This window comes from Anastrepha ludens, chromosome 2 (genome assembly GCF_028408465.1).
Source record: "Anastrepha ludens isolate Willacy chromosome 2, idAnaLude1.1, whole genome shotgun sequence".
Taxonomy (NCBI): domain Eukaryota; kingdom Metazoa; phylum Arthropoda; class Insecta; order Diptera; family Tephritidae; genus Anastrepha; species Anastrepha ludens.
Window position 1 is genome coordinate 16,365,790 of NC_071498.1, and position 15,269 is coordinate 16,381,058.

Below are 15,269 nucleotides of genomic sequence, written 5' to 3' on the forward strand. Positions count from 1 at the left end.
AAGCCGGCGACGATTTGTGAGCTCAGAGCCAATATTGAACGCGAAATTGCTGGAATTTCGGCCGATTTATGCAAAAGAGTGGTCGAAAATTGGGTTCAACGATTGGACTTCGTAAAACGTGCACGCGGTGGTCATGCAAAAGAAATCGAATTTCATACTTAAATGTATATGTTCAAACTCGATAATAAAAAAAAATTCGTTAAAAAAGTCAAACCGTTTGTGATTTATTCAAAAAAGTTCAAAAGTTGAAACGCTCTTACTGAAAAACCCTATAGTATATGACATAGTATTGGAAATAATTTATCCACAGAATTGATGCTATGTAATCGGTTTCTATTCAAAGTACTCAGTATTTAGCTCAGAATAGGTGTTGGGTTGTTTACAGTACTCGAGAAAAGTCAGTATTACATGAATGTTCAAGCTGTTTAAGTGAATATATTTATGTACACTTACGATCTTATTTTAATGGCACTAGTTTAGATTTAGTTTCATTTAGAGTACTTTCCTCAGACCTGTCATCTAAGTATTTCAAATTACGTTTACATAGAGCAGCCACAAATGGGTGCGGATTTTATGGCGAGTGCCCAAAATGAATACCTTGGAACATTAAATTAAATGCGCGCAAGAAACGCGAATGTGTTTTTTGGCAAAATTACCCAGTTATTTGTGTCCCTCAAATATTTTTCTTTAGAAAATGTATTTTTCTCTGAAAATTTAAAAAATAAAAATAAATTTTTAAAAAAGAATCTGCGATGTTTCGCTTCAAAAATATCTTTACCATAATTTTCAATAAAATATTGAATACATTTCAAAATTATTGAAATTTTTAAACACTTTTGTAATTTACTATATTTTTTATTGTTCTGAAGTACCTACACGAAGAGAACAATTTTTCTAAAAAGAACAAATTTTATTATCAAATAATTGACGACCATCTCCAAAATATTACTCGCTCAGCTTTTGAAAATCGGAATGTTCAATAAATGTTTTTTCTATGGAAGTTAGAACAACACTAAAATTATTTTTGCTATATATATGTAGCTAAAAATTAGCAAATTAGCAGTTTGAAAAAAGTAAAAATTAATAATAGGACTATGAATAAGTTCGTGCGGTTTTTTTTCGAAATTTGAAACTTTATTGACGTAAAATGGTTACAAATTTAATATTCAAAATATTGTCCATCGCTTACTACTACTTTTTCCCATCTTTCTGGCAATTCACGGATTCCCTTTGTGAAAAATTCGGTCGGTTTTGCCGCAATCCACGAATCGATCCATTTTTTGACTTCATCGTAATTACGGAAGTGCTGGTCAGCCAGGCCATGTTACATCGATCGGAAGAGATAGTAATCGGATGGCGCAAGGTCTGGACTATACGGCGGGTGGGGTAGGACATCCCATTTGAGCGTTTCTAAGTATGTTTTGACCACTTGTGCAACATGTGGCCGAGCATTGTCATGTTGCAAAATAACTTTGTCGTGTCTATCGGCGTATTGCGGCCGTTTTTCTCGCAGTGCTCGGCTCAAACGCATCAATTGTCGTCGGTAGACATCCCCCGTAATCGTTTCATTCGGTTTCAGTAGCTCATAATACACAACACCCAGCTGGTCCCACCAGATACACAGCATAACCTTCAGGCCATGAATATTCTGCGCCGACGTCGATGTTGAAGCATGGCCAGGGTATCCATACGTTGCCCGACGTTTTGGATTGTCGTAATGGACCCACTTTTCATCGCCAGTCACAATTCGATGCAAAAAACCCTTTCTTTTGTGCCGTTGAAGCAGTTGTTCGCATGCCATAAAACGGCGTTCAACGTCTCTTGGCTTCAATTCATACGGCACCCAATGGCCTACCTTTCGGATCATTCCCATGGCTTTTAAACGTTTGGAAATGGTTGATTGATCAACTCCCAAAGTTTTTGCAACCTCTTCTTGCGTTTGAGCCGGATCTTGATCGAGCAATTCCTCCAATTCGGTATCCATGAACTTTGGCGGCGCACCCTCGCGTTCTTCGTCTTCCAAGCCAAAATCACCACTTTTAAAGCGTGCAAACCACTTCTGGCACGTTCGCTCAGATAGAGCATGCTCACCATAAACTTCCACCAAGATACGATGACTTTCGGCTGCTTTTTTCTTCATATTAAAATAATGAAGAAGAATTCCCCGCAAAAACACATTATTTGGCACGAAATTCGACATTTTCAAGTGTGGTAAAAATATTGTTGTTTACGCTTCAAATAAAAAACTTATACTGACGTTTGTGCCTTACGACAGTAGCTCTCCAATGAATGTTTGGAAATGTGGATCGATGGAATAATAATCAAGTTACGCCATCTGTTGTAAAACCGCACGAACTTATTCATAGTCCTATTAAAAAAAAAATTATGTACATACGTACATACACATTTATAAAAAATTTCCACTAACTTTGGCAAATCAAAATAGTTTTTTAAAAACAATGAGAAAACGAGGAACTAATAACACTTTCACGATATGCAAGTGAGCGCAGCATTTTTCATTTTGTTCTTCAGCCTCATCAGTCTGAGAATTTCATTAGTTGCAAACTAGTTCTCAATAGTCCAAAAAAAGTCGAGGGTAAATTACCTCTATTGGACGCGTTAAAAAAAATTATAAGTGTGTAGAAATTACTTTGTATAAGTCCGCCGACTTTGTTTTTGAAAAAAAAAAAAATATAAATAAAATGATAAAGTACACATTTGGAAGATTTGTTACCAATTATAAAACTTCCATACCCTTCAATGAAGCATTAGTACATAATTTTGCAAATAGTAGAAGAATACTTAGGCTATTTACTAGCAACATTATATTTTTAGCGCACATGCATAAATGTCTTCTTCTTGATTGACGCGATAACCGTTTGCTCGATTTTGGCCGAGTTCAACAAAGCGCGCCAGTCATTTCTTCCTCATGCTACGTATATGTACATACACACACACATATTTTTGTTCTTTTTGTTTTATTCAAATATAGATTAAATTGGGCGTACAGTTCTTGTTGTAGCAGCTACTGCTCTTATCAACCGGAAATTTATTCTCAATTTCTTAATTCAAACGGCAAACAACACTAAGCAGAGAAATGAGAAAAGGCAAACCCAATATATGTGTGTGTATTTACTTGGCTCATTTTCACTCTCTGTAATATGTGTTTGGTGTTCTCAGAGTTCTTGCTTGTTAACAATGTGGTGTTGTGGCGGTGCTGTTCTAGCTGTTGTGATGTTGTGCTGTTGCTTTACACTGAAGTAGCGTATTGGCCAAATGATTAGTATGTGCCCGGGTAGCTCAGTCGGTAGAGCATTGGACTTTTAATCCAAGGGTCCAGGGTTCAAGTCCCTGCTCGGGCGGAGTAATTTTTTTTATTTTGAATTTATTAAAATATATGAAATTTTATTGCTAAATTTTATGAATTTAGCGTTTTTCAGCTTATTATAAAAGTACATTTAGTTATATATATATTTTTTTTTTATTGTGATTTTTCATGAGGTTCTTGTTGTCTGAAAGCAAATAATATTATTTTGTGGATGATTACTAAATTTGCTGACTAAAATGAATAAATAAATTTCCTTAAACATGTTTATTTATTCCTTATTTCCTTATATACATATTTACAATGCCGTTTTTGCATAACTAAATTTTTTCTAATTAAAATATGACGAAATTCTTTTACGAAACATACAACCACATGTGCAGTTATGCAGTTTCTCAGACAGTTTCAAAATTTTACCTCATACCATTAACGTCTTTTATTATTTATTATTTTTTTACAGTTTACAAATACAACGTCAACATCGCAAACTCTGCTCTTAGCTGCATCAGCGGCAATATTGTGCCAAAAACAAATATTTTGGTGTTACTTCGTTTCCTCATTTTCAACGTTAAATCGGAAAATTTTGTAATTCAACACCACCTGGAATAGAGTAAACAGCACTCAAGATGCTCAATCATAATTGGTTAAAGTGGCCGGTGCTAATTTGGTTGTTAACCTGCTACTATTTGTTGGCAGGCACCGACGGACAGGTAAGTTTGTGTCAAAACATTCCGTTGACGCGCGAATGCGCTGGTGTGCGCCTCGAACTAATAGTAATTCCTTATGCTATTTGTCATAAGTGGCATTTTGGCATTAGTTTGAAAATCTATTAATCTGTGAAAAATAATTTTTATTTAATTAACTGATAAGTTTACATTTCGAATTCGGTTGATTAGCAATTTCCGCTTTTCAAATTTTTTATTTTTTTACTATTTTCTGTTTAACACTCAATGTTGTTGCAAAAATACTGTATTTCTTTGTTGGGAGCAAACATAAGCCATCAGCTGGTATCTGAAGCTACACAGTGATTCACAGCTTATTTGATGCAGGTTTGTTAAATTTAATAAAAAAATGTATACGACTTGTAATGAGATCTGTATGTACTGTTTACCACTGCAGAAAGAACAATAACAAAAACAAAGCTTGCTGAAAAAATATAGAAACAAATAGTTTTCTCATCAAAATATGCTCACAGCTTAAATGATGCAGTGTATTTTATATTTTCCCTGTTTAGCTTAGCGTCTTGTTGTTGTTGAAGTGGTTGAGTTTTTCCACTGAAATAATACTAATTAGTGACCAGTACCGTTTTACTACCCCTGTCGTTTTTTTTTTTTTGTTTTTATAAGTCAGATCCATTTAGTGAGATCCAAGTATAGCAGCAAATTCTTTATCTCGATATCTGAGATCTCATTAATTTGCTGCAGGAAAGGCTTACCAAAGGAGCGAAGTCGTGCCCTAGCTAGCCCTGGACATTCACATAAGTAGTGGAAAAGACTCTCCTTCACACCTTCCGCTTGACAGCTCCTGTAGATAGGATTGAAGGGTAGATTGAGTCTAGCTGCATGATCCCCTACTTTCCAATGCCCTGTAAGGGTTGCAGTGATGCGAGATGTTTGGCCGGAAGCATCCTAACAGATCTTTCGTCCCTCGGATTTTGTATGACGGCCATGTGTTTTTCGTTGTAATACATGTAGTTAGTTGCTTCCATCTTCTTTCGGCTAAAGCATGATAGTGTGAAGCAATGGATGTTTTTAATATGTTGAGTGGGGGGGAGACTGCCACCGACTCTGCTATTTCTAGTGTCGAGCCTTTTCTTGCTAGCTCATCCGCTATCTCGTTACCCAGTATGTTCCTGTGACCGGGAACCCATATCAGAGTGATTTCAAGCCAATGACTAAGCATTTCCAGCTCCTCTTTACACTATAAGACTAGTTTGGATGAAATGGAGTTGGAGTCTAAGGCCTTTATTGCTGCCTGACTGTCTGAGAGGATAGCTATTCTTGCACCAACTTCCTTGTAGAGTTTTAGTGATTTGCATGCTTCTCTGATCGCTAACAGTTCTGCCTGGAACACGCTGGCATAGTCAGGAAGACGATTTGACTGGGATAGGTTGAGCGGCTCCGAATGGCTCAAAAATTTTTTATTAAGAAAAGTTGGGAAAATTTAAATTTTTTAAAATGGGGAAACGGACTTCACATGAAAAAAGGTTGGACGCTATTCGTCATTATAAAGAAGGTAAAAGCTAACGAAAAATTGAAGAAATTGTTGCTATTAGTTCCTCAACTGTCCAACACATTGTAGAAAGGTTTCGCCGCGAAATTAGGATAGAAGATATGGGCAGATCTGTGCCAAATAAAATATTTAATGATGCCCGATTTAAGCGCTCCAAAATTAACGATCGAAGTCGAAAATACTGAGGCAAGATCTTTAACCCTGAAACTGTTCGAAAAGTTCTGCGCGAAGAAAATTTTCTTGGAAGGACTGCCCGAAATAAGCCGTTGATTAATGCTCGTAATAGAAAACAAAGAGAGAGAGTTTTGCAGACAACATTTGAACAAAGACATTTCGTTCTGGAAGTCCGTTGTTTTTGCGGATGAAAGCAAATTTAACCTCTTCAGGTCTGATGGGAAGTCCTGCGTTTGGAGAAAACCAAACGACGCGCTTCAACCATGTAATTTGCGTGGCAGTTAAAAACACGGCGGTGGCTGTGTGATGGTATGGGGTTGAATGTCCTATTCAGGCGTCGGAAATTTAACATTTATCGAAGGAAACATGAACAAAGAGATGTATCTGGATCTGTTAAAAGATAATTTAGTACAATGTGTGGATAAAATGGGCATTAGAGACTAGTTAGGTTCTACCAAGCGAACGATCCCAAGCATTCGTCTAGTATTGCAAAAACTTGGCTTATCTGGAATTGCCCACATGTAGTACCGACACCTGTACAGAGTCCAGATCTCAACGTTATTGGGAATTTGTGGTCGGTGCTGGAAAATAAAACACGAAACCACAATATTTCTAATGCTTCTGATCTGAAACGGGCGCTACAGGAAGAATGGGGTAAAATTAACTCCCATTATAGAGCGAAAGTTGTACAATCTATGAATTCCCCGATTAAAAGCTGTTCTGCATCAAAAGGGATACCCCACTAAGTATTAGTCGTAATTATGAAATCGCAATATTAATGCGTTTATGTTTTTTAAATACTTTCATTTAGTGCATCATTTAAGCTGTGACCTCAAAACTGTAACTGAATTATTTTAATTTGCCATATCTTTCTTATGAAGAAGCATTGTTTGTTATTTTTTGTTTTTTCTGTTATTAAATAAAACATGTTATTTAACAATAGAAAAATATAAGATTAAGATTTTTTCTGTAATGGAAATGCCATAAAATATATTTGATATTGTTAAAATTTTTTTTGGCTGCATCAAATAAACTGTGAGTCAGTGTAACTAAATGTTTGAATAAACTTTTGGCAGCAGTAATACATCATTGATTTTATTTATATTTAGAATTTGCCATTGATTTAACATCCACTTATTTAATGCAGATTTTATTAATCGCCGATTATTTCTTCACTCTAAGCAAATTTCTTGTGAATGTGCGAAACTGCCGAATATTCAAAATGCAAATTAAACGCCTGTTAAGCACCTTTTAAAAAAAGAAAAAGTTAAACAAAGCATTGATTACAACCTCATGAATTTAATTTCCAATTAATTTATGGCTCTCGGGTATCGCCTTAATCTTTTTTTTATAACTACATATGAATATAATTAAATAATTATGCTTGTCAGGCAGTAAGGTAATTTTATGTGCAATCTATGTTTCGAGATGTTGTTGTTGTTGTTGTAGCAGTAATGTTGCCCTGTTAGTGTAGTGTAAATCATCGGTCATCTCGTCTAGCTCATCTAACGGTAGACCCAGGAAACTTGCTGTTTCGGCAGGTTGGGTCTAGAGGGAGAAGGGTGCTAGGTGAGTGGGTTTGATGGGACATGTGAAAAGGTGGTTAGTGTCGTGCGGGGTGCCTTGACATCCATCAATGTCGAGATAATATAGAAAGCATTTCTCGTCCCCTCTTTGAGTGCGCGGAATTCAATTTAGTCGATCATTTTATCGCTTGCATTTCGATTAATTCTGTGTTAGAATAATCAGCCGTAGCAAATGCAAACTTTTCGGTTTTTTATTTATTTATTTATTTATTGAAATGCTATAAATATAATTAACACCTAGTTTAAAACTAATAACAAATCTTCAATTAACAAAATTCAAGTTCAAATAATGCAGTATTGATAACTATGCTTTGAGCTTTTTTTCTCTTTAATCTTCTTGTAACAGTTACCTATGGTACTCTGCTCCTTCACACAAAGCGATTGTAGAACAATATTGGAAGCTTCTGGATTAATGTGCGCTTTATCCTTTCAGCATGTTTCACGACAAAAAGATTAACTGCATCTGATACAGTTTTTTTATAGCTTAGTCATTACAGACGTACCAAAGGGCTTTAACGATTCACTAACTACTTTATTTTTGATACTCTTTATGATTTAACATCAATGTTGGTCCTTGCGGCACATCCCCATAATTTAAGACAACAGGTTTCGACCGGGTTTTGCACTTGGCTGTAAATGAGGAGCTTGTTATGAGTTGACAACTTAGAATTTCTGCCAGCTTTTGCAGTTTTAAATTGAGTTCAACATCTTTAATTTTTATGTGCTCCTACTCCTACTTCTACATAGAGATAGAAGGCTGAAAAAAGAGAGTTCTCCAGAATTTTTTAATTTATTGATATAAAACTTTGTACACATATTATGTTATCTTTTCTGGAAATCCGTATTCTAAGACTTAGTAATAGTAAAACTATTTATTTGCGAAGGAGCTACAGCTGATCTTCGGGAGCTCCTCTCAAAAAAGACGGTTTGCGGTGACCACTATATCTCTGATCTGGATCCTCTCAAATTAAAATGTTAAATCTAGTAATTAATGGAAGGAATAAGCAAAATAAATGGCGGTTTCTAAAAAAAATCGATTTTGAGCAAAATTTCGGGCTTAAATTGTTTATAAAAAAAAAAATTTATCGGTGAGAAAAAATCTTCAATTAATTACTAAAAAATATATTTCAGAAGCTCGTGTTAAAATTTCAGACTAATTGGTTAAGCCGTTTTCGAGTAATGTTGATCACCGACTTTGAAAACACCATTTTGAGAACAACGCGCTGCCGCTCCGGCCTTGCACTTTCTCTGAAACGCCTTTTCAAATTTGCGTGTAACTACGAAAATATTCACGGGAACGACAAAAAATTTCTGTGTGTATTCATAAATACAGGTATTTACATTAAGAAAAAAAAAACAAAATCGATTTTTGAAAATTCCAACTGTATACCTATAACCCCTTAAATTTTCTGGTCTATACAAAAATCAATTAATTTGTAGATCATCATTTGTATCAATTGACTGTACCTGTATTGATCTAGTCACTAATCGAGTTAGTTAGTTAGTGCTGTAAGCATATCACTTTACAATTTTAATTATAATTTAATAAATAAATAAATAATAATAATAACCTAGTCAATGGCGACTTAGTTTGATTTCTTCTATTAACCACCAATATCAGAACTGAGGTACGACCATAGAAGTTTTTCTTTTCCCCGCCGGGATATCTGAAAATAAATACAAACATATTACATTTCTTTCTTTTCTGTGCGCACAAATTGGATTACTTCAAAGTAAATATGATTTGCTTTCATATTCAGTAGCCGAATTTAATTTGAAAAGTCGCTCTCAAATCAGCTCTTATTCTCTTCCTTCTATGCAAGCCATTTATGTAATTTGGAGTAACATTTAAATTAGAGAAAAATATGTTAGCTTTATTCATTTGCACTACAAGCCATATGTAACGAAAATAACATACACACATATACGCACATACATACATAGGTATATACAACCGCAATTGAACACACAAAATTTAATAACAATATTTTTCCAATTTAAAACATGCACACCAAAACAACCTTCTAATAACCTTTACGCTTTGTCAAGTATGAAATAGCAGAGCTTTCGGGAGGCATGCAAATCTTTTCCCCATCACGCTCATCGATCACTCCTTCCTCGCTTTAACATTAACATCTGTTAACAGCATATCTACAGTATGCTAATCATATGCGAAAATCAATAACATAATTGTTGTTTTTTGCCAAAGGAATGCGTTTTCCAATGCTGGCGACTTTTTATTGAATCAATCAATATATTTATAAATATTGTAATTAAGATTTATACGCAAAGGTCATAAGAAATTGCACACGTGACTAGTTGAGGGTTCGGTTGGTAATGCCTACCTTGAAATGGTAGCATAGAAATTTCCGCAAAAGATAAGGCATATTTTGTTCTAAAATCTTCTAGCACGACATGGCTGCGTTTATTATGTAATAATAATAAAAGTGTATGTATTTATCGTTACCGAAATAATAAATGACCCTAAGCGACGTACCTTTTTTTTCAAATTACATTTACAGGCGGTGAAGTAGAAAAAAAGTATATACTTTGTGGCTTTGTGGTTATTGCTTTAGCTTTAGTTGTTATAAAGTTGTAGCATTTAATTTTAGTACTCCAATTGTTTTTGGATGGCTGTAAAGTATTAAAGATTAGCCGAAATTGTAATAAAAAAAGAGGCTTACAGATTTTGTACAGTTTTGTAAGCACATTTGGCGTTCTCAACAAATTTAGATTTCCGCTTGCTTACTCATCTACAGAATTATAAAATTTTACGAGCCGCCCATCCGTACATTGTGAACTAATCTTGTTTATCAAACTAATTAAAAAATAAAAATTGTTTCGCGTTGATTATTCAACAAGTTTGGGCGTGCATTTGGATTGCTATCTTTAAACACAAATTATATTATCTAATTGAACAGTCTGGCACAGAGCACAAGCCATTTAAATTGGTTAGAAATACAGGCAAAAAGCAGGTACAATAAAAGTAAAAATCAACACATGTACATATTAAAAAAAAATTTAATTTTAATGAAAATCATTATTTTTTTTTTTATTATTTTTTTTTTCTGTTTATATTTTTTTGAAGAAATGCGCCGATTTAAGCGTTCACTGTTATTAATTTTTTTTTTTGTTAAAATCTGTTTAAGCGCGTGGCAGTGGCCTATCGGTTAACACCTCAATCAATCGCAAAGGCAAACCGCCCACAAGCAATCAATTGCCGTTTGTGCTGACAATTACAATATGGCCATTAGCAGCAGCCACAGTACGAGCCATTAACTACTTATTTAATTTAGCTGATGGTATAGAGTTTTAGTCGCTATAGAATTATTGTAAGTGCAGTAAAAACAGCCAAGTAACTACTGGTTATACAGCAAGTAAAGATACACGACAACGATTGAGCTGCTTCGGTAGGGGAAGAAAACGTTCTGTTAGAACGTTACAGAAATAAAGATGTCAGATAGCGGCTAGTGTTGTCAGCTAATGAATATGAGAAAAAAATATAATAGAAAACGATTGTCTGAAATTCGCAAAATGCAACAACTCATACCATAACATTTGCCAGTGAGTTGCCTAGAGTGTCTAGAGTGTCTGGAGTGCCTAGAATGCCTAGAACATTGCTGCTGCTTGTAATCACCGACAATAAGGCAAGTTAAAACATAATTAGTGGCAATTGCCGATTGTTGCTGAGAATGTTGGTATAATTTGTATGTAGTTATCCAGTAACCTTGATCGCATAGTCAAAACTTGGTGGCAAATGCAAAGACTTTGACAAAGAACTTTTAGCGGCGACGACTAAGAATGAAAAATCTTCAAAACAAAAATACGAAAACAAAAGATTTGAGAAAACTCATTTAATGCAATAGAAAAAACAAAAAAACCACCAAAACAGAAAAAAAAAAAAACAACAACAAAAATATGCTGACCGCCAACGGCAGACAATATGCGTATTTAGTGAAGAAGTAATTAAAAGACAATAAGCCAAGTAATAATAAGAAAAAAAAAACGTAGTAAAAATAAGAGAAAAAACATAACCAAAAGCAAAGGTAACTTAGGTGCAACATTTATCATTACATTTGGTTGATTTATTATTTATTAAAAAAAGGGCATTTAACACATGACGGAAGCCCTCTTACATGCTTAAATATCCATCAGGTATCATCAGCCATAACTCAAGTCAGTAACAAAGCAGTTACTACGCTTGCAGAGGTGCTAAAACTTCAGGGACACCCAACGATTTGGCTGCGTTGTCAATAGGTTTAGTCAAATTTTCGTTGACCAGATTTTTAAAATTGTTATAAGTTTCTGTAGCGTAAATAGTTCATGTTTTTTTGCCGCTTCGTTTTTGTGTTCTTAATTAATCCCAACTGAGTAATCGTTTTGATGTTGAGCACTGCGCGCAATTACGGCGTTAACAAAGGGCCTGGGGAATGAATGATGCAGCCACTAATGCCCGAAAATACGAGAAGAAAATGGCTTACAACTGGGCTTAATTAAAGCCCATCAAAAATATAAAGTTTCACATGCGAGCGTTTGAGTTGGACGAATGCGCTGAAACTCGATAAGCGCGAAACGAATGCGAGTATTGGCGTACAAATGAGTTAAGTGGATTATGAGTGTTTTTGGCATTTGTACCTTATTATTGTTCTTATTTATTGTAGTATTAAACTTTATTAGCGATTTAATTTATTTAGGCATCTATGGGAAGTCTTATGCGATTCTTAATGAGTTTTTAAACAATAAAATTATTTATATTGCGTTGCACTAATCGTACTAGGAAATGTACCACTTAGGTGTGTTTTTAGTCGGAAGTTCTTTAATCGGCATTTTTATAATAAATGAGCTGAATAAAGCATACAATGAATGATATATTTTTTAACAGTAAGTATGTGCACAAAGGGTGATCTAGCAAGGCTTAGAATTTTTTTTGCACCAACTTTTGTATGGTAGTGATATGACACGCGCAAGGTAATGCAGTGATACGAGGGTTGCTACTTAAGTTTTGTGATATCGCAACCCCAAAAAGAAAGGAAGAAACCCATCTACAGCCTAGTGCTATTTACCAGAAAATATAAACCTCCACCTTTTCGACTATGCAAATTAAACAACCACGTTCTCCCGCTTTAATCGGAAGTTAGGTATCTTGGAGTGATACTTGACTCCAAGCTCCATTGAAAATGAAGGCCAGCATAGCCTTCTACTCCTGCAAATCTATATATATATATATATAATTGGCGCATACACCCTTTTTGGGTGTTTGGCCGGCCCTTCCTCCTATTTGTGGCGTGCGTCTTAATGTTGTTCCACAAATGGAGGGACCTACAGTTATAAGCCGACTCCGAACGGCAGATATTTTTATGAGGTGCTTTTTCATGGCAGAAATACACTCTGAGGTTTGCCATTGCCTGCTGAGGGGCGACCGCTATTAGGAAAATGTATTTCTTAATTTTGGTGTTTTCACCGAGATTCGAACCGACGTTCTCTCTGTGAATGGTAGTCACGCACCAACCCATTCGGCTGCGGCGGCCGCCTGTTCGGAAAAAATAGGGACTCAAGCCACAAGTCGTGTTGTGGATGTATAACGCAGTGGTTTTGCCAATTTTAACGTATGGATGCCTGGTTTGGTGGGAAGCTCTTCGGAAGGGAGTCGGATCAAGGGTTTTCTCTAAATCAGCAAATTTATCTATCTCCTTTAAACTGCCGAATACTGTTATTGTTTTTCAAGCAGAAGTCTTCGCTATCCTGCAGACATGCAAATTGCTTAGGGAAGCAGGAGCGAGGGAGATATTAACATTTTCTCCGATAGTCAAGCGGCGATCAAGACTCTGACGACGCCATGGCGCAGAACGAAATTAGTAAACTCCTGTAAGGAGGATATCAAATCTCTTGGGGGTTCAGGTAACATTTCTCTAATCTGGGTTTCAGGACATAGGAACATAGGGAAATGAAGTTACTGATAGGCTTGCTAGGAAGGGGACTGAATTGGCCTCAGAGACCTCCTACCCGGCCATCGGCATCCCCCTGACAGTTGTTAAAGGGGAACTGCACAAATTGTTTCTCAGGAAAGCGCAGAAAAGATGGAGCTCCATTTCTTCATGTGCTATTTCGAAAACCCTTTGGCGCCAGTACATATACGATGGACTCAGAAAGTCCTTGATCTGGTCCTGTGTCAAGATAGTTAGCGTAAGAAAGTGGACAGTCAGCTAATTCGAAAACGATCTTTCAAAAATAGAAATGCAATTTATTCACACCTGAGCAGCATAACTTTGAATGGACAAACAGCCTGGAACATATTTTTATTTTCGTTTTTCCAAAAAAACTACTCCGGTAGTTATTTATACTTGCTATTGCCGAGTTGTTTTTATTTTCGAAATGTTTTTTAAAGGACATTTTTGGTATAAATAACTCCCCTGAGTTGCAATACTCATTTACGACATATTTATATTTTTTAGTTCATTTATAGTTTAATTTTTATAGATTATTTGTTTTTTAGCACTCGGAAATTCACCATTGCCAGTCGGGGGGCAACCGTCCTAACACAATTTTTTTTCTATAATTTTGCTGTTTGGTGCACGGAGATTCGAACCTACGCACTCCCGAATGCTAGTCGCGTACCAAGCCATTATTATGATATTTAAGGGGTTAGGGGTAGTCAGAATTTTTGAAAAATTGGATTTCCTTTGTTCTTGCATTATATTAAAGTATTGCATTTTCTTAATATCTTAGAAATATTGTGAGAAAGTTTGAAGTGAATCCGCCAAGTGCTTTGCGAGTTATTCAACAGTTAACAAAGGGCGCTCGGGCTCTCCGGAGCGTTTGAGAGCAAGTAGCAAAACTTTAAATCCATTTTTCTCAAAACTATGTTTTTTGAACTGGTGATAACTGTAACTAAAAACCGCTTGGTTAGATTTGAAAAACATAAAAAATTCGAGCCTGATCGAAGGATTTTTTTCAAACAATTAATTGTCGTTTTTTTTCTCGAAACTCTAAAAAATATTTCCTGAGGCCGCCATGTTGTTAATTTAAAAAAAAAGCTTCGATCAGGCATAAGATTATCTATTAATAAAATGAATTACTCCTGTCCGATTGATTTTAGATGAATCTCCAAAGACTTGTGATAATCCCCGCAGGGATAACTTTTACTATTATTAATTTTTGTTTTTAAAATTTTGCTAAAGTCAAGTCGAAACATGATGTATTAATGCTATTTTTTTATTTTTGTGAAATAAAGCAATTGACTAACAAAAAAAATTATTGAGAATCGTAATTTTTTCCGGCCTCTGACTACCCCTAACCCTTTAATGAATGTTTACATAATTTAATTTAAATAGTAACATTGCATGAATTTTAACCTTTTAAATAATTGCTACTAAAATACAAATAAATATATTGAAGACTAGTTGACAGTTATAATATTAATTTTTTTCGAAATAATGGCGCCTTAAAGCTAGAAACCTTATACAAACTATGGCTTTATTTGAAGAAAGAAACATTCTCAATACTTTTAGAAATGACTTTACTCATATTATTCAGCATTCACAATTTTTTGGCGTTTAAAAGACGCTTGATTAACTCTCTATTTTTAAATTATTATTAATTTCAATAAAATCTGTTGTATTATACCTGTTACTATTTCTGCTAAAAGACTTTGAAAGTCATCAAATAATTTCAACTGAAAATACGGGGGCTTCGAAAATAGGCAGGCACTAAAATTCTTCTTATTTAAAAAATAAATACTTAAATGCTTACTTTATTGTTGGCACATATTTATGCTATTGCTGAAAAAATATGCAAGTTAATTGCTATCTCATATTAAGTTCAATAAATAATGTAAGTGGCAAATAACTTGCCGCCAAAATCCTAAAAATGTAAACCTTTTAATTGTTTACCAAAAATGTCATTGAATGGTCCGCATTAAATCTGACCCATCCTCCACCCTCCTTCCTCTTCTC

At 35.0% G+C, this 15,269-nt stretch overlaps 1 protein-coding gene and 1 non-coding gene across 4 annotated transcripts in view; both read left to right on the forward strand.

Moving 5' to 3' along the window:
• LOC128863544 (mucin-2) overlaps window positions 1-15,269 on the forward strand; it is a 127,830-nt gene that overhangs the window by 74,148 nt on the left and 38,413 nt on the right. For all 3 annotated transcript variants that reach the window (XM_054102762.1, XM_054102778.1, XM_054102770.1), the window contains exon 3: window positions 3,786-4,035. In XM_054102762.1, coding sequence (XP_053958737.1) covers window positions 3,952-4,035 — 84 coding nt within the window. In that variant the 5' untranslated portion in view covers window positions 3,786-3,951. The remainder of the gene's footprint in view (window positions 1-3,785; window positions 4,036-15,269) is intronic.
• On the forward strand, window positions 3,290-3,362 carry Trnak-uuu (transfer RNA lysine (anticodon UUU)). Its single transcript has one exon. It is a non-coding gene; the product is annotated as a tRNA-Lys (tRNA).